Source organism: Jaculus jaculus, chromosome 1 (assembly GCF_020740685.1).
Source record: "Jaculus jaculus isolate mJacJac1 chromosome 1, mJacJac1.mat.Y.cur, whole genome shotgun sequence".
NCBI lineage: Eukaryota > Metazoa > Chordata > Mammalia > Rodentia > Dipodidae > Jaculus > Jaculus jaculus.
Window position 1 is genome coordinate 13,975,658 of NC_059102.1, and position 21,139 is coordinate 13,996,796.

General features: G+C 43.6%; 1 protein-coding gene and 2 pseudogenes across 4 annotated transcripts in view; 1 reads left to right on the forward strand and 2 right to left on the reverse strand.

Annotated features, from left to right (window-relative positions):
* Positions 1-21,139, reverse strand: part of Inpp5f (inositol polyphosphate-5-phosphatase F) — a 117,493-nt gene that overhangs the window by 6,962 nt on the left and 89,392 nt on the right. For 3 of the 4 annotated variants that reach the window (XM_045142001.1, XM_045142002.1, XM_045142003.1), the window contains 6 exons: positions 14,750-14,874; positions 13,455-13,532; positions 11,484-11,604; positions 9,210-9,338; positions 7,988-8,105; positions 7,251-7,449 (listed from right to left, as the gene is read on the reverse strand). In XM_045142001.1, the coding sequence (XP_044997936.1) occupies positions 7,251-7,449; positions 7,988-8,105; positions 9,210-9,338; positions 11,484-11,604; positions 13,455-13,532; positions 14,750-14,874 (770 nt within the window). Of the gene's footprint in view, positions 1-7,250; positions 7,450-7,987; positions 8,106-9,209; positions 9,339-11,483; positions 11,605-13,454; positions 13,533-14,749; positions 14,875-21,139 lie in introns of those variants that run through there. The other variant, XR_006635118.1, reaches the window with a different exon arrangement.
* LOC101598384 lies at positions 18,744-19,366 on the forward strand (annotated as a pseudogene).
* Positions 19,654-20,221, reverse strand: LOC101598087 (annotated as a pseudogene).

Below are 21,139 nucleotides of genomic sequence, written 5' to 3' on the forward strand. Positions count from 1 at the left end.
CCCAACAGCACGGCCACTTACAACAAGACTGACGGGGACCAAAGGGGGAGAAAATGAAATCAGGAATCCTACTTCTTAAGTTCAATATAATGCAATCTAACCATTTGGAAAATGCAAAAAAAAAAAAAAATCAGATTTGAGAAATGAGGGAAGCATAGGAAGGGACAGAAGCCGAGGGGCGGTCCATTCCTGCAGAGGGGCAGGTGAGGGATGGGATGATTCGGGGGAGGGGATGGAGGAGAATGGTAGAAAGGCAGGCACTAGGAAGAAAGGAAAACATGAGACTGAAAAGGAGAAATAGAGTATCTCGCAATGAAACCTATGTAAAAACATATTTAGGATATTTTTACACTTAAGGAGAATGTTTTTGGGAAATAATTTTATAAAAGCTTAACACATTGTGTGACAATGGAACAACTCCAAGCTACGTTCCATGTCTTTCACTACAGATTCTTTTACTTGGCTTTCAAGAAACAGACGAACATTTTTCTAAGGCCATCTTGTCATATTTACCCACTCTAAAACCAAATATCAAAATTTAAAAGTCACATAAATATTGATAAACCATTAAATCAACACCCCAATAAAATGTGTATCCTTGAAAAATTACTGAGGAATCAATCAACTGAAATATCTACAAATAATCCACAGTGAACAGGTAGAATCTGGACTCAGATGAAACCTGTTACCTAACTGCTCTAACAGGAATAACAGCCTTGCCATCAAGACTGCTAGCTCTGCATTCTGATAGGTGGCATCCAGATTCCACTGCTAGACATTTCTGCCTTAGATTTTCATACCTATTTGTTAGATCTTACTACCACAAATGTTAGCAGAAAAGCAAATGGAAAATAGTGACAGTCCTTTGTGGATGGAATGTAAGACACTAGTTAAATCTGCGTAAGAATGAGGTCATTGTTTAGGAGGCACTGCAGGGAAACCCGGAACTGCGGTCTTCTCATTAGTGGGCACTACTGCGGCAGAACTCCTAGAGGCTGACTTTAAAACAACAGATGCAACGCAATTTTGGTCAAACATACTGAAAAACCTCACAGATGAGACACTATGCAAGAACCCAATAAAACACAGATTAATTCTAAAAGACAAAATTTGAGCGCTAACCAACTAACAATCTATGGGAAAAGGGAAACCCTAACATGAGTGACCCTGACAGCTTTGCTAAGAATAATGCGGCATAATGTCATTTAGCTCTGTGCACTGATACTTACGTGCAGTTCGGAAATTGTTGCTTCAAGCCACGCCACGAAAATTACATCACAACACGAATTTTAATATGAAGTAAATTGTACTCCTAATTGCAGTGTTTCTCTCATCCTAACTTCCCATTTGGGCATTAATATTTACAACAGTCAAACATGATCCTCAGTTAAAAAACCATGTCTTCAACAAAAAGCACTTGGCAGTAACAGGTGGTTGAAAAATGGCAGCCCTCCCCCCACCCACAGTTTTTACTGAAGTCCTAGCAGCAGGTTATAGGCCCCCCCTCCCCACCCACCCTCTTCCTTAAAAATAAAAATTTAAGCAACAACAACACGAAAAAGCACGTCTATAATACGAACAAGAAAGAAAAAAAAAACCCTTTTAGTGCCCCCCGCCCTGGCAGCTCCTGAGAAGCTGCTCTATTCCTTCTTTACCCTCCACAGAGGCAAGCCCTCCTTCCACGCAATGAAAACAAAAATTGCCAGAACCACATGAATCCCCACCACTGCCACAATGGTCGCGTAAAAGCCGCTGTCTTCTGCGGACATCAACATCAGACTTTGGAAAAGAAGTAATTTACAGGAAAAATACAACCCCACAGGAACTTTAACCATAAGTCCTGCGAAAAGGAGAAAAATCTTTAAAGTCGTGGCCAGCGTGCAGTCAGAGTTGGGGTCCGTGGCCTTGGCATTCGCGTTCGTCACGGTGGCAGCGGCAGCCCGCGATGCGGGGGCCGGGGACCTGTGGGCGCGCGGCATGGTCCGTCTGTCCGTCCTCGCGTCTGCCCGTCAATGCCTCGAAGCTCGCTCGGAGCCGCCTGCTGCCAACCTCGCGCCTGCAGCAAATGCGGCAGAGCTGCGGCCGCGCCAAGCCCCGCCCTCCCGGGCTCGGGCCGCCCCCGTCCCACTGACTGCCCCAGTGCGCATGTGCACCTCATCCCGGGCACCCAGCGCCCTCCGCATCCGTAGAGGGCACGGACCCCGGCCCAGCCCGGGGGGTGGTAAGGGATGGGATGGGATGGCATGGGATAGGTGAGGGCTCACGTCTTTGTCCAGCTGCAGGGGCAGAGAAGGTGGGCACGGCCGCGGGAGGTGGGCACGGCCGCGGGAGGGGGGCACGGCCGCGGGAGGGGGGCACGGCCGCGGGAGGGGGGCACGGCCGCGGGAGGGGGGCACGGCCGCGGGAGGGGGGCACGGCCGCGGGAGGGGGCACGGCCGCGGGAGGAGGGCACGGCCGCGGGAGGGGGGCACGGCCGCGGGAAGAGAGCACGGCCGCGGGAGGTGGGCACGGCCGCGGGAGGAGGGCACGGCCGCGGGAGGAGAGCACGGCCGCGGGAGGTGGGCACAGCCGCTGCCCCCACTCTCACTCCCGAGGGACAAAGCAGCCACCCGCGCTCCTGGCTTGCCGGGGGGCAGCTGCCTGGGCCCGCGAGCCAGGAGAAAAAGGCCAGGCTTTGTGGAGCTGAAGAACAGGCTCGCTATGGTCACTAAAGTCAGCGATGGTCCCAAGACAACCAGCGGCCAGGAGGAAGGGGCGGGAAAGAGAAAGACGCGTCCAAAGGACGGACTGAGCAGCTCGCGCAGCCCCAGCCGGCCACGCCGCCAAGCAAGCGACCACGGATGTCCAGCCAGCGGGGCGGCCGGCCACACTGGACAGCTCCCGCCCCGCCCGAGATCCAGCACAGCCACCTGCCTCCGAGTAGGGGTTCTGTAAACTACTCCTAGCAACTCTAAAGTTAACAGTCCTGCCGGGAAGCAAGCAAACACTAGCAAAATTCAAGGTGGTGCCCAGTCTTCAGTGTAATACATTAAATTTAGTACACTGTCTTAAATATCAAATCACTACAAAAGTATAAGGAGCAAAACAAATATTTAAGTAAAAACACTCGTGTCTTTGCACAATTCTGCCTTACTCTTGCTTGAACCTAATCCCAGCCTCAGTTTTGGATATTTTAATTTAGAACTCAACAAAGACAAAATGATACAATTAAAAAATAGGCAATTCACTCGGGAGGCAGAGGTAGGAGGATCATGGTAACTTCAAGGCCACCCTGAGACTACATAGTGAATTCCAGGTCAACCTGAGCTAGAATGAAACCCTACCGTGAAAAAAAGAAAAACAGAGGCAATGCCTGGCGTGGTAGTGCACGCCTTTAACCCCAGCACTTGGGAGCAAGAGGTAGGAGGATCACCGTGAGTTCAAGGCCACCCTGAGACTCCACAGTGAGTTCCAGGTCAGCCTGGGCTAGAGACCCTACCTCGAAAAACCAAAAAATAAAAATAATAAAATAGGCAAGGGGGGCTGAAGGAATGGCTTAGCAGTTAAGGTGTTTGCCAGCAAAACCAAAGGATCCAGGTTCAATTCCCCAGGACCCATGTTAGCCAGATGTGCAAGGGGGCGCACATGTCTGGAGTTCATTTGCAGTGGCTGGAGGCCCTGGTGTGCTCATCTCTCCTCCTCCCTTCTCTGTCAAATAAATAAATAAATAAACTTCTTAAAAATAGGCAAGAGACAGGCCTGGTGGTGCACGCCTTTAACCCCAGCACTTGGGAGGGAGAGGAAGGAGGATCACTATGAGTTCAAGGCCACCTGAGACTACATAGTGAATTCCAGGTCCACCTGAGCTAAAGTGAAACCCTACCTGGGGTGCGTGGGGGGAGCAAAGGGCCAGGCGTGGTGGCGCATGCCTTTAATCCCAGCACTCGGAAGGCAGAGGTAGGAGGATCACAGAGAGTTCGAGGCCACCCTGAGACTACATAGTGAATTCTAGGTCAGCCTGAGCCAGAATAAGACCCTACCTCGAAAAACTAAAAAAATAAAAAAAAATTTTAAAAATTTAAAGAAAGGAAGAAAAAGAAAAATAAGCAAGGGGACAATGCACTCACTCCTTCAGACACAAAATGGCCTGGATAACCATGACCTTGCAATCCCTGATACTACCTACACAAGACCATCGTTATAGCAGGAAAAGATCATGACATCAAAATAAAAGCCTGATGGGGGGGGGAGATAAGATGGAGAGTGGAGTTGCAAAGGGGAAAGGGGGGATTACCATGGTTTATTGTCTATAAGTTGTCAATTAAAAAAATAGGCAAGGGGGGGGGTGGAGAGATTGCTTAGTGGTTAAGGCACTTGCCTACAAAGCCAAAGACCCAAGATTTAATTCCCTGGAACGCACATAAGCCAGATGCACAAGGTGGTACATGGATCTGGAATTTGTTTGCAGTGGTTAGAGGCCTTGGCAAACCCATTCTCCCCACCCCCTATTGCTTCTGTCTCTCAAATAAAATAAATTAAAAGTTAAAAAAGAAAAAATGATCCAATGAAAAAATAGGCAAGGGGGACTGGAGAGATGGCTCAGCATTTAAGGTACTTGCCTGCAATGCCAAAGGACCCAAGGTTTAATTCCCTGGAACCCACATAAGGCAGATGCACAAGGTGGTGCATGTGTCTGGAGTGTGTAGGCAGCAAGTGGAAGCCCTGGTGCACCCATCATCACTCCCCTTTTTTTCTCCCTCAAATAGATAAATATATTTTTTTTTAAAAATAGGCAAGGGATTTGAACAGACATGGTTATTCTAAGAAAGATGTGGAAAAGGCCAACTAGCAAAAGTCAGTCCTCAAGAGCACACGTTAGAGAAAATAAACTCAAAACCATAGTAAGATATCACTTCACACAGGATGAGAATTAAGGGAAAAAAAAAAAAAAAAAAAGCAGCCAGGCATGGTGGCCTTTCATCCCAGCACTCGGGAGGCAGAGGTAGGAGGGTCACTGTGAATTCGAGGCCACCCTGAGACTACATAGTGAATGCGAGGTCAGCCTGGGCTAGAGTGACACCCTACCTCGAAAAAGAAAAAAAATAAATTGCTGGTGAGGAACATTAATGCACCGCTGGTGGATAAGATGGCACAGGCTCTGCACTGCTGGTGGGTGGAAGAGGGCACAGGCTCTGCACTGCTGGTGGGTGGAAGAGGGCACAGGCTCTGCACTGCTGGTGGGTGGAAGAGGGCACAGGCTCTGCACTGCTGGTGGGTGGAAGAGGGCACAGGCTCTGCACTGCTGGTGGCTTGTAAGATGGCACCAAACTGCAGGCACGCTATCTGCAGTCATTTCTGAATGGTAACTTAGAATACTACTTTTGAATTGCTGCTATTTATATAAACAGAAAAACAAAACCCCTGAAGTTACATGAGTCACAGCATTTTACCAAATGGCTTTAAAGAGCAGAGGCTTCCTGCTATGGTATGTGAAGAAAACGTCATCTCATTTTCACGTTATGCAGACTCCATCCATATCCACTCAGTATTTACTATTGAAATGAAATAATCCATGAAGTTAGTCATAAACCTACAACCATCAACCTTGCTTTCTGCTCATTTTAATTCATGTCACTATGATCCAGCACTGAGCTGAACATTTAGGCTTATTCTATACTATTGTACTTAAAAATAAGTGAAATTTATAGTGCTTTATTCCCATAGATTGGCCTAGAACTTTCTGAAGTGTTTCTGGTTTGTGGTATTGGAGACTATCATTTGTTCAGCCTCAATGCATTCATTCGGGCAGGTACATTTAGACACTATTATTCATTGATATTTTCAAGAACACTTGAAACTGCATACTTTGGATTTTTTTAAATGTTAAGTGGGGGAGAGGGAATTACCATGGGATATTGTTTATAATCATGGAAGTTGCTAATAAAAAGTAATTAAATTTTAAAAATGTCAAGTAGTAAGTAGGTGGCCTATTTATTTTATGAAAGGCCAGGACCACTTTATAGCCAATAAAAACAACAAGCATCGTGAGGTGTGGTAGCACATGCCTTTAATCCCAGCACTCAGGAGGGAGAGGTAAGAAGATTGCTGTGACTCAAGGTCAGCCTGGACTATGAGGAGACCCTACCTCGAAAAACAAAAACAAAACAAAACAAAGAAAACACCCAGCCACATGCATCGCTATGCCTCTTGATTGGACGCAATTTTGTATGTCAATGTCATAATAAGCCTAGGTTCTGCAGATGCAACAGGGAGGAAGGACCACTCAGCCAGCCGGGCACTGTAGTTGGCAAGTTTGTTGTGTTTTGAACAGGGCTTCACTATGTACAGCTCAGCCTGTTTTGGAATTCACTGTAACCCAGGCTGGTCTTGAACCTTAATCCCCCAAGTGCTGGGATTACAGTTGTGACACCATACCTGCCTTATTTTTTTGTTTGTTTGTTTGTTTTTTGAGGTACGGTCTTACTCTTGCCCAGGCTGACCTGGTTTTCCCTATATAATCTCAGGCTGATCTTGAACTCATGGCGATCCTCCTACCTCTGTCTCCCAAGTGCTGGGATTAAAGGCATGTGCCACCTTGCCCAGCCTAATTTTTTAAAACTATTTATTTATTTATTTGCAAGCAGAGAGAGAGATGGAAGAAAGAGAGAGGATGGTGATTCCAGGGCCTCCAGTCACTGCAAACTAACTCTAGATGCAGGCACCATTTGTGCATCTGGCTTTATGTGGGTACTGGGGAATCAAACCTCAGTCATTACATTTTGCAGGCAAGCACCTTAACTGCTGAGCCATTTCTCTATCCCTGAGCCTTAAATTTTTTAAATCAAATATTGTATTTGAATATTTTTCATTATTTTTATAATTTTTTGTTTATTTTTATTTATTTGAGAAAGAAGAGAGAGAATGGGTGCACCAGGGCCTCCAGCCACTGCAAACGAACTCCAGATGCGTGCACACCCTTGTGCGTCTGGCTTGCGTGGGTCCTGGGAAATCGAGCCTTGAACAGGGGTTCTTAGGCTTCACAGGCAAGTGCTTAACCACTGAGTAATCTCTCCAGCCCTTTCTTCTCATTATTAAGATTTGTTGCAGTCCCTCCTCCTGAAGTTTGTAACCAAATAAGACTGTGTCTCGGTACCAGCCTTGCCCTGAAAATTGCCATGCACAGTTATGGGCAATTGCCAGGGTTGGCTGTGACAACCTAGCAACACTGAAGATTAGGCAGGTTAAGTCACCAGGAAAGCTCTGCAGCTCACCTGGGGTCGCAGTCGGTGAGGGCCCAGCCCCCGTGGAACGTCTCATCCTCAGGCAGCAGTGACTTCATGTGGCTCTGTAGGAGCTGGCTGATGAGCTCCTGGTGGCTCCTTTGACTCTCCTTCTGCAAAGCTTCATGCTCCTTCTCCTTGGTGAATATGGAGTAGAGATCTTCTGTCACTGGGATGCCTTGCATCAAATCTACGGTAGAAGTGTTAATAGCTACCATCATCTTAGTTTACTAACATACTTCTAAAACCTAAAAATGACAGAACTCATCGAAGAAAACATAAGCGTAAATCTTTGTGACATCAGAGTAGGTTTCATTTTTTTAAAACATGACAGCAAGTAAGTGTAAGCAATTTTTTCTTTTCAAGGTAGGGTCTCTCTCTAGCCCAGGGTGGTCTCGAACTCACAGTGATCCTCCTACCTCTGCCTCCTGAGTGCTGGGATTAAAGGCGTGCGCCACCACGCCCGGCAAGAGTAAGCCATTTTAAGGCACCTTATTCACATACTCCCAGAGCTTCAACTCTGCTTTTCTAGTACTCGAGTAGCAAAATGATGAACACGGCAATAAATGGTTTCTTTTGTGTTTATAGCCAAGAAAATCTGTCAAATTCTTGAGAAAACGTGAATTTCATTGAGTAAGATATTCAATATACAAACACAAGTATATTACAAATGTTAGCCACAGAAGGGATGTTAAATCTTAAAAGAAAAAGAACATTCTGTTCCTTACCTATAACAGCTTGCCTATAAGCATCCTTAAATCGACTGAGGTAATACCTATTTGCGGAGTTAACTCCATCTTTCATAACTCCTGCTAGCTTCCTTTCCCCTGTTCTTGTAAAGTCACCCTATCAAAGAAAAAGCAATTGTGATCAAAATTTCGGTTGTGGGAATTGTGGACAGGTCTCTGGAATTTATTATAATTATAATCTGTATTTGTGCATATTAGTAGACAGGAAAACCAGAGTTCCACACATTACAATACCTGTGCAACAATCCAATGAAGAGTTATGTTGTTTTGTCTGTCTTGTCTTTTAGAACAAAGGAATCACAGTAAGCCCACAGACAGAGACGGAGTTAGACCGAGGAAGGTACATGCTTTTTATTGTCCTATTCCAACCCCGCTCATTCTATCCAAGATAATCCCAGAAACAGGTTTGTTCTAGAACGGACTAGGGGAGACACACTGCCAAACAGTGAAGACATGTCCTTTACTGACTGAGTTCTCTCCCAGCCCCGTAAATAGCTTAAAAACATATCCACAAAAAAAATTCCCGATTTCCAGACTTCCTTGACAGAAGGGGGCTAGGCGCTTGCTGCACAAGCACGAGGACCTGAGTCTGGCTCCCCAGCACCCACATAAAAGCCAGGAGGCTGTCTGTAATCGCAGTGCTTGGGAGCTGGAAACAGAGGATTGCTGGGACAAACTGGCTACCTAGTCTAGCCGAACAGGCAAACTCTGAGTGCAAGTGAGAGGCCGTGTCTCCATGAATACGGTGAAGAGTGATTAAGGAAGACATCCCAACATCAGCCTCCAGCCTTCACACACATGCACAGACACGCATGCACACCCATACACACACATACCCATACACATGTGAACACAAATGCAAAAACGCACTTAAGATATGGCAACACGGTACTCCTCAGAAAGAAGCCTCGCCCTCTCCAGAGACAGTGCATACTCCCCTTGGGTCCACTCAGACCACTCCCTCTGACCTAACAGAGACCTGCTCATACTACCTGGCTCCTTCAGAAACTGGAATGGTAGAGCCCTGTCTCACCCAAGCATTTCATCAATCATATAGACCTATCACCTGCAGTCCAGATACAGTTTTATTTTTAAAAGATTTTTTTCATATATATTTTTATTAAAAACAAGGTGGGTTTTGAACCACAGTCTAATCTGTGCTCCACAGAACAGTACTCAAATGCTCGCTGCATGTATTTACCTTCAGAGCGGCTGTCCCAGCATACTGCCTGCTAATGGAATCACCATTGTTAGCCCACATTATCTGATAGATCCGATTACACTTCATAGGTAGTGGCTGCTCCGGGGGCATCACACCTAATTTTTTCAGCTAAAATAAACACATTGGTAGATTAAATTAGATATAAACCAGAAAAATCACAGCATAAAATGTGCACTATAGAAAAAGAAAATAAACTGGCATATAGTTTAAGACCCTTGAATAAGAGGAAGTGTTTTCAGATTTTCGTTTTGAGACAGGGTCTTGCTAGATAGTGCATGCTGTCCAGGAACTCTGCGTTCTCTTGCCTTTGCCTCACAAATACTGGGATTACAGGAGTGTACCACCATACCCAACTTAGCACCCCATTTTTTAAATAAAGCACTGCTAAAAAATGGCTTTATGAATTACTATAGATGAATCAATATGATGAAATGCGTATAGTTTTGGTAGAATTTTAATGTATAAAGAAATAATCAGGGATGGAAAGATAGCTTAGTGGTTAAGGCACATGCCTGCAAAGTCTAAGGACCTTGGTTCGATTCTCCAGGTCCCAAGTAAGCCAGATACACATGGTGGCTCATGAGTCTGGAGTTCATTTGCAGTGGCTAGAGACCCTGGTGAACCCATTCATTCTATCTCTCTCTGTCTCAAATAAATAAATAATCTTTCAAAAAAAGAAACAATCATATTAATAGTAATAGAGTAGAAAGTACCCAATAAATCTTAACTCTGTCAGGGTAGAGCTTAAGGATTACCATTTTAGGTTTTTTTTAAATTTATTTGTATTAGTTATGGACATACTTAGTATGTAAACAACATGTGGTGGTATCATCCTTTCCCTCACCCCTGCCCCTTTTCTGAAGGGGCCTTCCTTGTTGGGGATGCATGTCATCCCCACAGGGATTGTGGGTGGTACATTGTGGGGTTAGCCATCAGGTATTGGGGAGAGGCAATGCCTCTGTGCAAAATGTCCCAACTTGTGATACTAACGGTCTTTCCACACCCCCCTTCTGCAAAATTCCCTGAGCCATATTTGGTGCATTTTAAGTGTACTTCAGTGATGGGCTCTTAGTCTTTTTATTTCCGTTATCTACCACAATGACCCTATGCAATCAATGTTACTAACCTCATTTTAAAGTGGAGAGACCAAGATTTGGGGAGGTTTGGCACAATGGTAAACACCTGCCAGCTTAAATAAGGCTTTAACTCAAAGACCTGTTAAACATTACATTCAAAGAACAGACATAGCCAGGCATGATGGCACACACCTTTAATCTTAACACTCGTAAGGTAGAGAAAGGATCACTATGAGTTTGAGACCAGCCTGAGACTATGAAGTGATTTCCAGGTCAGCCTGAGCTACATCAAGACCCTACCTTGAAAAATTTTTTTAAAGCAAACAAACAAACCACAACAACAACAACAACAAAAAAAAAAAAAAAAAAAAAAAAAAAACAGACCTGCGCCCTCAAAGAATAGCCACAAAGTTCTATCAGGGGAGAATAAAAGCAAGCCAAAGCCCAGAAGCCATGTTAGGTATTTATACTTTGGGACTGAAAGACAGGAACTTTTCCAGGTATCAAAGGGTTGACTGAAAGATCTAGGGGCCTGGAGAGCTGGCTCAGCAGTTAAAAGGCACTTGCTTACAAAGCATTAGAGCCCAGGGTTCAATTCCCTAGTATCCACATAAAGTCAGATGCACAAAGTGGTACTTGCATCTGAAGGCGGTTTGCAGTGGTGAGAGGCCCTCGTGTACCCATTCTCTTTCTCCCTCTCCACCCCCCATCTCTGCTTTCTCTCCCAAGTAAACAAATAAAATATTTTAAATTTTTTAAATTTACTTATTAATGAGAAAGAGAACGGGCCTGCCAGGGCCTCTACCTACTACAGATAAACTCCAGATCCATATGCCACCTTGTGTATCCAGCTCTGTGTGGGTACCAAGAAATCAAACGTGGGTCCTTTAGCTTTGCCAGCAAGTCCCTTAACCACTAAGTCATCTCTCCAACTCCGTATTTCAAAACTTTTGTCCTTACATTAAAAAAAAATAACGTTTATGAAAATTCTACCATATTCAACTTATTTCTAGTGAAGCTTCATTTTCTCAGTTTTAAATGCAATAAGGATATTTGTAGGCTACAAATGTTGTATACAATGGATGAAATTTGGAGGAGAAACAAGACGTTCACTAATGATTTACACATGAAAAACACTTCAAAGCGAGTATGTAGAATCAAAGGGACTACAAGTTACCTGCTGCTCCATGACCACTCGTGCGATGGCAGCTTGGACCACGTTGGTGCGATCCAGGCAGTCCATGCAATTAACTCGAAAAATTCCTTCTTGTTTGCATATTACCCCAGCTTGATCAACCCTTTTTCAAAAACAGTATGGGATTATTTTACGACTTAAGGTACTTTAGTAAGGTTTTCAGAAAACACAATTCTTCCAAGTATTAGCTAGCCATTTCTTTGGAATCATTACATGCCAGGCATTTTCAAGTACTTTGAAGATTTTACTTACGTTATTTCAGAACATAAAACTGATGCACAGAAAGAGTGACATCCGCCCCCCAACCAAGTCCCACAACTAGGGGCAGAGCTGACACAGCCCTGGCTGTGCTTTTAGGTACAGAAACCAGAAGTCCCTTTAAATACCATCTTGTTTGGGCTGGAAAGATTGCTGAGTGGTTAAGGCATTTGCCTGTAAAACCAAAGGACCCTGATTCAATGTCACAGGACCCACATAAACCAGATGAGCAAGGTGGCACATGTATCTCAAGTTTGCTTGCAGTGGCTGAAGGTCCTGGCATGCCCATTCTCTCTGTCTCTGCCCCTCTCTCTCAAATAAATAAAAATAAAAAAGAGGAAAATTAAAAAATGCTTAAAAGAACAATACTGTCTTGTTCTTTCCTTTGTGACTCAAAATGGAAATGTATTTGAAGGATCTAAAACAAACTAACCCATCTTTACTGCCTGAAGAGTCATGCAGCAAGCCCTGTCCCTCTAATTTTTCTGGCCTCCCATGTAGTCTTTTTTTTTTTTTTTAAGAAAAAAAAAGAATTTTATTTTTATTTATTTGAGAGAGGCAGAGTGAGAGAGAGAGAATGGGTGCACCACTGCAAATGAGCTCCAGATTCACAGGCCACCATGTGCTTATGTGGGTTCTGGGAAGTTGAACCTGGGTCCTTAAGCTTTACAGACAAGCACCTTAACTGCTAAGCCATCTCCCCAGCCCCCCATGTAGCCTTAACATCTAACTGTTTTCTCCTGTCCTTTAAGTCAATTTGTCTGTCTGCTTCTACTTCCTGTAGTCTGAGATTCACGTTCCTTTGTTAATTTTGAAATGCTTGAAAACTGAGTACTTCTTTGACTTCTTTCCCATAATAGTGATGGCAAGAAAAAGGAAAAGAAAACGTAGGCAAGAGAAGGCATAAGCTTACGTGCTTAGAGCTATCACCAAGCATTTTTTTTTTAAATATTTTTTGTTCATTTTTTATTTATTTGAGAGTGACAGACACAGGGAGAAAGACAGATAGAGGGAGAGAGAGAGGATGGGCGCGCCAGGGCTTCCAGCCTCTGCAAACAAACTCCAGATGCGTGCGCCCCCTTGTGCATCTGGCTAACGTGGGATCTGGGGAACCGAGCCTCGAACCGGGGTCCTTAGGCTTCACAGGCAAGCGCTTAACCGCTAAGCCATCTCTCCAGCCCCAAGCATTTTACTTCCTTTCCCCAACTACTGACACCTGCTCCCTGTTCAACACTAGCACTAATGATCAACAACGCTCTATAGAGAAGATGGGTGAGTGATGCATGCCTTTAACTCTGAGGTTACACATAGTGAATCCCAGGTCGGCATGGACTAGAGTGAGACCCTACCTCAAAAAAAACAAAGAAGAGGGGCTAGAGGAATGGTTTAGCAGTTAAGGTGCTTGTCTGCAAAGCCAAAGGACCCAGGTTCAATTCCCCAGGACCCAAGTAAGCCAGACACACAAGGTGGTGCATGCATGTGGAGTTCATTTGCAGTGGCTGGAGGCCCTGGTGTGCCCATTCTCTCTCAAATAAATAAATAAATAAATAAATATTTTAAAAAATTAAAATCCAAATAAGAAAAACAAAAATTAATTCTCAGTATGCTATTTTGTTAATGGCTTCATTGTAATAGGCAAATAGATGATTTCAGAAACCAAGAGCATGTCAAAGTAATTTCTTATGAAACACCTACCAGCACCACTTCATGTCGAGAATAATATCGTAAATGGCATCTGTCAGTGTCTGAACATTTTCAAATTTCATTCCTCGGCTAAAATCCAAGAACAAAGAAAACCACCTAAATATTACAATAGAATTATGTTTTGAAAATATTTATTTATTTATTTGCAAGTAAATAGAGAGATAGAAAAGAGACAGAGATAGTGGGTGCACCAGGGCCTGCAGCTGCTATAAATGAATTCCAGACACATGTACCACTTTGTGCATCTGGCTTTAGGTGGGTACTGAGGAATCAAACCAGACTATCAGACTTTGTAAGCAAGTGCCTTTAATCACTGAGCCATCTCTCCAGGCCAGTAGAATTACTTTTTGGGTTTTTTTCCCCCTGAGGTAGGGTCTCACTCTAGCTCAGACTAACCTGGAATTCACTATGTAGTCTCAGGGTGGCCTCGAACTCACAGCAATACTCCTACCTCTGCCTCCCGAGTGCTGGGATTAAAGGTGTGCACCACCACGCCTGGCTCAGGCCAGCAGAATTACTTTTAACTTACTTATTCAAGGGGCTGGGATGTGGCTCAGTGTGCACAAGACCCTGGGTTAAATCCTAGACCACAAACAGCACAAAGCAAAATATCCTTACTTAGGATCTGATATTTAAGATAGCCTAATAACAAAATTCTTAAAAAGAAGTGTGGTTTTAATAGCACTACATAAGATAGGCAATTCTATAATTTGCACTGTAAAAGAAAACACATGTATGAATATGCTAAAACATTACACATATCAGGTGCATCCTTCCCCAGAAATCTCCAATGCCCACATAGTTTACCCAGGGCAAAATCAAGACTACAGCAAAAGTAGCCTGCTTTTGCAATGCACACGAGATCAAGGTGCCATCAACTCAGGTCACCAAGTGCTCTTTCACAGCAAATTTTAAGACGTTTATCCACAGGGACATGAGCCAGCAGGGTGATTTCTGGGAAGGAAGTTCAGTCAGTCCTCTCAGCTGAGACCCAAGCAGAGAGGAAATGTTCTGTAAATCCTTCGACTGTTGTGTGATCACAGCAAAAGTGGAGCTTTAAGTTTCCAAGACATGTGGCAAGAGGAAGATGAGAAATATTCTGGCAAGGACTCACAAGTTTAGCAAAAAATAAAGCCCATATGAAAATTAAAACTAACAATGATATTCTTTCTCTTCCTAATGGCGAAAAAGAGAAAATTTCCTGCCCCAAAAAAAGAGCAGAAAAACAGCCCCCTTTGACAGCAGCGCCCTGCAGACAGCCACCCCGGGCAGCGGCAGCGCCTTACCAGTGCTCATGGAAGTCGAAGGAAACGTAGGTGAGGTGTGAGCTGTTAAACAGCAGCACTTGCTTCAGGTAAGCGTCACCAATGACCTTCTCCCTCCCCGCCTGGTCTACCAAGTTAATAATGACCTGGGAGAGAAGATGAAGACCATACCCATGTTAGAAGTACAATGTGACTTCAATGATTTATTTGGAATTAAATTTTAGAAGTATCTAGGAGCCATGCCTAGAAGTTAGTCCACTCAAACATCAACTTTCTTATAAAATTAAAATTTCATTTGATACATACATTTAGGTCTATGAGAATCGTTTACTTAAAACAGTATTAACAGCCTTTCTGTAAATTTGTAATGACCAATCAAAATAAACAATGAAAACATACTCCCTTACAACAGCAAGGATTTTAAATAGCTGGAATAATTTAAGGATACACAAAACCTAAAAACAAATATTGCAAAAACTACTGAAATCCATACAAGAAAAATGGTGGAGACATTCACCAGGCAGCTGCTGAACAGTTAAGACTCAATCCTAGAATGATGTCGTCTCCTCAAATTTATCTACACATACAATAATCCCAATCAAAATGCAACCAGGATCTGTTTACAGACTTGACAAGTTAATTCTAAAGTTCATCTGGAAAAGCAAAGGTGGGGAAACATTTTGGGAACTAGTAATCTAGGGGGACCCAGCCCGTTTGGAAATTAAGTCTGTATGTTCTACACGTGAACACCCACAGAACTACTGAGGAGCATGGCACATGCTAACCACACCCTTGTGGGCATTGGCATGAGTCTATCAGTGGTTCTGGGAGAGTAGCTGTCTGTCTGTCTATAAGGAAGAGAGATTCATATTAGCTCCCAAGTTATAAAGAAGCTAGGTGAAAACCTAGGGTGATATTTTTGTAACTACAGGCAGGGACCTTACTTTCTAAGCATAACATTAACATCAGAAGGCACAAAGAAAAAAATAGATGCAAATAGAGAAAAAATATAAAACTGTGTAAAATGACAATGTAAGCCAAGGTTAAAAACCTGGGTAGGACTGGAGAGATGGTTTAGTGGTTAAGTGTTTGCCTGTGAAGCCTAAGGACCCCAGTTCGAGGCTTGATTCTCCAGTACCCACGTAAGCCAGATATACAAGGTGGTACATGCATCTGCAGTTTGTTTGCAGTGGCTGGAGGCCCTGATGCTTGCAAATAAATTAATTAATTACCCATGAACATACACTCACTAAATAAACTTTTGTTTTGTTGTTTTTTTGTTTTTCAAGGTAGGCTCTCACTCTAGTCCAGGCTGACCTGGAATTCACTATGTGGTCTCAGGCTGACCTTGAACTCATGGCGATCCTCCTACCTTTGCCTCCCAAATGCTGGGAAAGTTGTGTACCACCAAGCCCAACTACCAAATAAGTGCATAGTGTTATAAGCCTATTAAAAAATGAGTAAGTTGGGCTGGAGAGATGGCTTAGCGGTTAAGTGCTTGTCTGTGAAGCCTAAGGACCCTGGTTCGAGGCTCAATTCCCCAGGACCCACGTTAGCCAGATGCACAAGGGGGCGCACGCATCTGGAGTTTGTTTGCAGTGGCTGGAGGCCCTGGCACGCCCATATTCTCTGTGTGTGTGTGTGTGTGTGTCTTTTTCTCTGTCTCTCAAATAAATAAATAAATAAAAATGAGTAAGTGAGCCTGGCATGGTGGCACACATCTTTAATCCCAGCACTCGGGAGGCAGAGGTAGGAGGATCACCATGAGTTCAAGGCCACCCTGAGACCACATAGTGAATTCCAGGTCAGCCTGAGCTAGAGTGAGACCCTACCTTGAAAAAACCAAAAAGAATAAGTGGGCTGGAGAGATGGCACTTGCCTAAAGCCTCAGAACGCATGCTCAAATCTCCAGGTCCCACATTGCCAAGTGCACAGTGACACAAGCAACTGGAGTTCATTCACAGTGGCCGAAAGGCCCTGGCACACCCATTCTCTTGCTCCCTCAAAAAATTAAAAAAAAAATAGTAATAAAATAAGTACATTTATTTTCTCTTGTAAATGTACTCATTTTATTACTATTTTTTTTTTAATTTTTTGAGAGTCTTTCTATATAGCCTGGGCTGGCCTCAAACTCACAAATCCCCTAGCCTCAGCCTCCCAAGGACTAGGAATACAGGAATGTGCCACCATGCCCAGTGTGGAGACTTAAAAAAAAAAACAATAAAACTTAATTATTTATTTGTGTGTGTGTGTGTGTGTGTGTGTTGGATGCATGTGTGTACAAGGTCTATTGCTACTGTAAAGAAATGCCAGACATTGAACCAGACTTTACATGAGTGGCTGGGGAAATGAACCCAGGGTTAGCTAGCAAGTGTTTTTAACTGCTGACAACTACACTAGTTCTTTCCACCATTTTATTCTTCCTTTTTTTTTTTTGGTTTTTGGTTTTTCAAGGTAGGGTCTCACTCTAGCCCAGGCTGACCTGGAATTCATTATGGAGTCTCAGGGTGGCCTCGAACTCACACCGATCCTCCTACCTCTGCCTCCCAAGTGCTGGGATTAAAGGTGTGCGCCACCATGCCCGGCTCATCTTTTTTTTTTTTAAACCCTAATATCATATGATCAAACCTCTGGCTGATTCATTCGCAGTCCTGAGATAACTACAAGAGTTCCACATCAAATCCAGACACAGCAGTCACAAGGGAGTGCCTACTCTTGTGTCTCCTTTTGTTACAGCAGGAAACTTCCCCAGCAGCCTCACAGCGGATTTCTCCCACATCATGCCTGACTGCTCATACAGCCATCTGAACAGACACAGCAGACTCACACCTAAACTGTCAAAGCAATGGCGCTACCACTACTGAGTCAGACCAATCTTGGGCCTGCTGTCCCAGAAAGCATTTCCAAGAGGAGATGTATAAATGAACACCATTGGTTGTTCAGGAAGTATCTGCTCAACACATACTCTATATGCTCAACACATACACTATAACTTGATGCGAAAGTCATCAAGGAATGGAGATGAGTGTGGGAAGAAGTCATTTCCTATGCTTACGTATCTCAGTAGTGCTTCATTTATACAATTTCGTGTCACAGTTAGATGTGGCTTATTCTTTGTAATGTCACTTCCAGTAATGCATATTGCTGATGAGCTCATAAGAAATTCAAATGTAGACTAAGGCCATAATATCCTTCTTGACAATCCTATTCCAAAGGCCTCCCTGGAGGTGAATTCCTATGATCAGTTGGGTGTATGTCTTTTTTTGCCCAAATATGTATATTTCTACTTAAACAGGCATGCCTCAGATGTATGTGTGGATAGAAGAGATGGACATGAGCTACATATGTAGAAATGATGTGATTTTGTTTTATAGGATTTTGAAAATAACTTTCCATACACTGCTGTATCCTTTTTTCCTGATCTCTTCGTGTGAACACACACACAGATCTGGCTCACTCTTCTGAAGCCTCTGTGTAAATACTGCTGGTGTGCTACGCTCCGTCCACTGCCCCTAAGGATCAACAGAGACAGCTGTCCTGACACTGTCCTGCGTGCTCTGTCACATGCCTCCCTGACAGAATGTGCTTCTCAGGGAGATGTCATTTTGCATTCAACTTCTAGCTGACATCCCCACATCCTTGCCCAAAGTTGGTATTTCTTACCTTTTTTTTTTTTAACCCACTCTGGTGTGTGAGTCATGGTTTAATTTGCATTTCCCCAATGATTAATGAAGGAGAGCACCTTTCCACATGATTTCCTGGCTATAATTTATAGATAACTTTTTACATAAAGACTGCACAATTCTTTTGTCCAGTTCTCTTTTTGGCTTTACATATTTTTAAATGGATTTGTAAGAGATGTAAACTTATTATAAATATAAGACCTCTGCCATGTATATGCATGGAAAAAAATCTTAAATTTAGAGCCCAGGCATACAGTCTGCAGATGGTCCAGGACCCACGGCCCGCGGCATCAGACGTGGTGAACTCTTCCAGTCTACAATTTAAAAAACAAATGGCCTCCAATAAAACTATTCTGCAAAAGGTGGGAAAGAAACAGAATGGAGAAAGTAAAATTTGAAGAGACAGAGCCTGAAGAATTTGTGGTAGACAAAGTACTGGATCGACGGGTGGTGAATGGGAAGGTAGGGTATTTCCTGAAGTGGAAGGGACTTACGGGTGCTGCCAATTACTTGGGAACCTGAAGAAAATTTAGATTGTCCAGAGTTAACTGAAGCATTTCTAACTTCTCAAAAGGCTGGTAAAGAAAAAGATGGTACAATTATGGAAGTTGTCAATAAAAAATAATATATAAAAAGGAAAACAACAACAACAAAAGAAAAAGATGGTTCAAAAAGAAAATCTTTATCTGACAGTGAATCTGATGATAGCAAATCAAAGAAGAAAGGAGCTGCTGCTGACAAACCCAGAGGCTTTGCCAGAGCTCTTGACCCTGAACGAGTAACCGGCGCCGCAGACAGCGGTGGAGAGCTGCTGCTTCTCGTGAAGTGGAAGGACTCCGGTGAGGCCGACGTGGTGCTGGCGAAGGAGACGAACACGAAACGTCCTCGGGTCGTCACCGCTTTCTATGAGGAGAGGCTGGCTTGGCACTCTTGTCCAGAAGATGAAGCTCAGTAACTGTCTGCACTGTTGACATATATATTTATACACAGATGTAAAATCTGGTCTTGGATTTTGAGTGACTAGTGTGAAGAATAACTACATTCTAATGCAGATCAAGTTTGATATGTTGCTTTTGAGAATACTGACAGTTGTCAGAATTTTTTTTTATTTTACTTTTTGCATTTGAGCTTTCTATAGATGCTTCTTTTTTTTTCCTCATCTCCAACAGATTTATTTTTTAAAGGAATGGATTAAGGAGGAAAAAAAAATGATGGGGCACAGAGTATGAGATAGAAAATAAATACAAATGTAAGCTGTTTTACTAATTATTTTATAACCACAATAAACTAGTACAGAGGATGCCCTGTACAGACACAGAAAGAGTCAAACGAGGTGTTCCCTTAGCCGGGGTGAGGGTTTCAGTCTCTGGTATTGGAGTTTCGGCTGCAGTCCTTATTTTGGAGGGGTCACTGGGTGTTTTGCAGTCCTCGCCTTTAACCAGATTTGAACAGAAGAATGGCCACCTGAGCCAAGTAAAAGCAGATGAAGTGTTTGGTTTCGTGTGTCACCCAGATCCCGAAGTTCCGCCCCACAATGCAGTGCCAGGTGGGGTGTGCGTCTTGTCAAACTCCTCCTCTAAGTCCGTGACAATAGGTGCCATCAGCAGCTGCAGTTCATCAGGTTGTTTTAATAAATAGAATTACACTACCCCATCATACCTGACACGCACACCAACTTCCTGACGTGGGCCGCAATGTCCTTCTCGATGTTGTATTTCTCCAGCGCCTGAGCTGCGCACTCCACAGAGTCCTGTTGCATCTCTTCCGACACGTCTGCATTTTTGATCACCGCCTTACGGCCGCACATGGCTGGTTACCGAGGAGCCGGGGCGGCCCAACTGCAGTGGTCTCCTGGGGGCGGCGCCGAGGAACAGGCTAAAGGCCGGGAGGAGATGCCGTCGCCGACCAAGCAGTGGCGCGTCTCTATAGATGCTTCTTTACAGTAGAGTATTTGATACCACAATGCATTTCCTCTACATTGGAAAATAGCTTTTTATAAATGTTGGGGGAGCCGGGCGTGGTGGCACACGCCTTTAATCCCAGCATTCAGGAGGCAGAGGTAGGAGGATTGCCGTGAGTTCGAGGCCACCCTGAGACTCCATAGTGAATTCCAGGTCAGCCTGGGCTACAGTGAGACCCTACCTCAAAAAACAAAAAAATAAATAAATAAATAAATGTTGGGGGAAATTTTCCAGTCAGAACTTAATTCTAACGTGTGAAGAAGGACCATTCTGTATTGTGTGTGTGTGTGTGTGTGTGTGTATGCATAAAATACTTACTGTAAGTGGTTTTGTTTTTTAATATTCCCCTGCCACACACACCCTTCCCCCCATAAAAAAAATGGATGATAAGCTGTTATTCTAAGAATTCCTAAGAAATCACTTCAGGTTAAGTTGAAATTGTTCCTGAAGCCATGACATTTGAAATTAGATGATTCTATAGTTAATTGGATAGCTTAGGTTGTGTAATTTAACAGGCATTTACATCATAATTCTTACCTATACTCTCACATAAATTCAATAGTATATTTGCAAAATTTCATCACTAACCAACTAACTCCTCATTCAATCAGGAAAACTACACAAATCCCGGTTGGTTAATGGAACAAGACTTGTATAGTTTCTCTATGAAGTCTTTCCCGTGCTAGAAGCTAAAATCCGTACTACACAATTGCAGTTCGTAGAACGTCTAAGGCAACGCATGGAGATGTGATCATGGTTAGAGATGG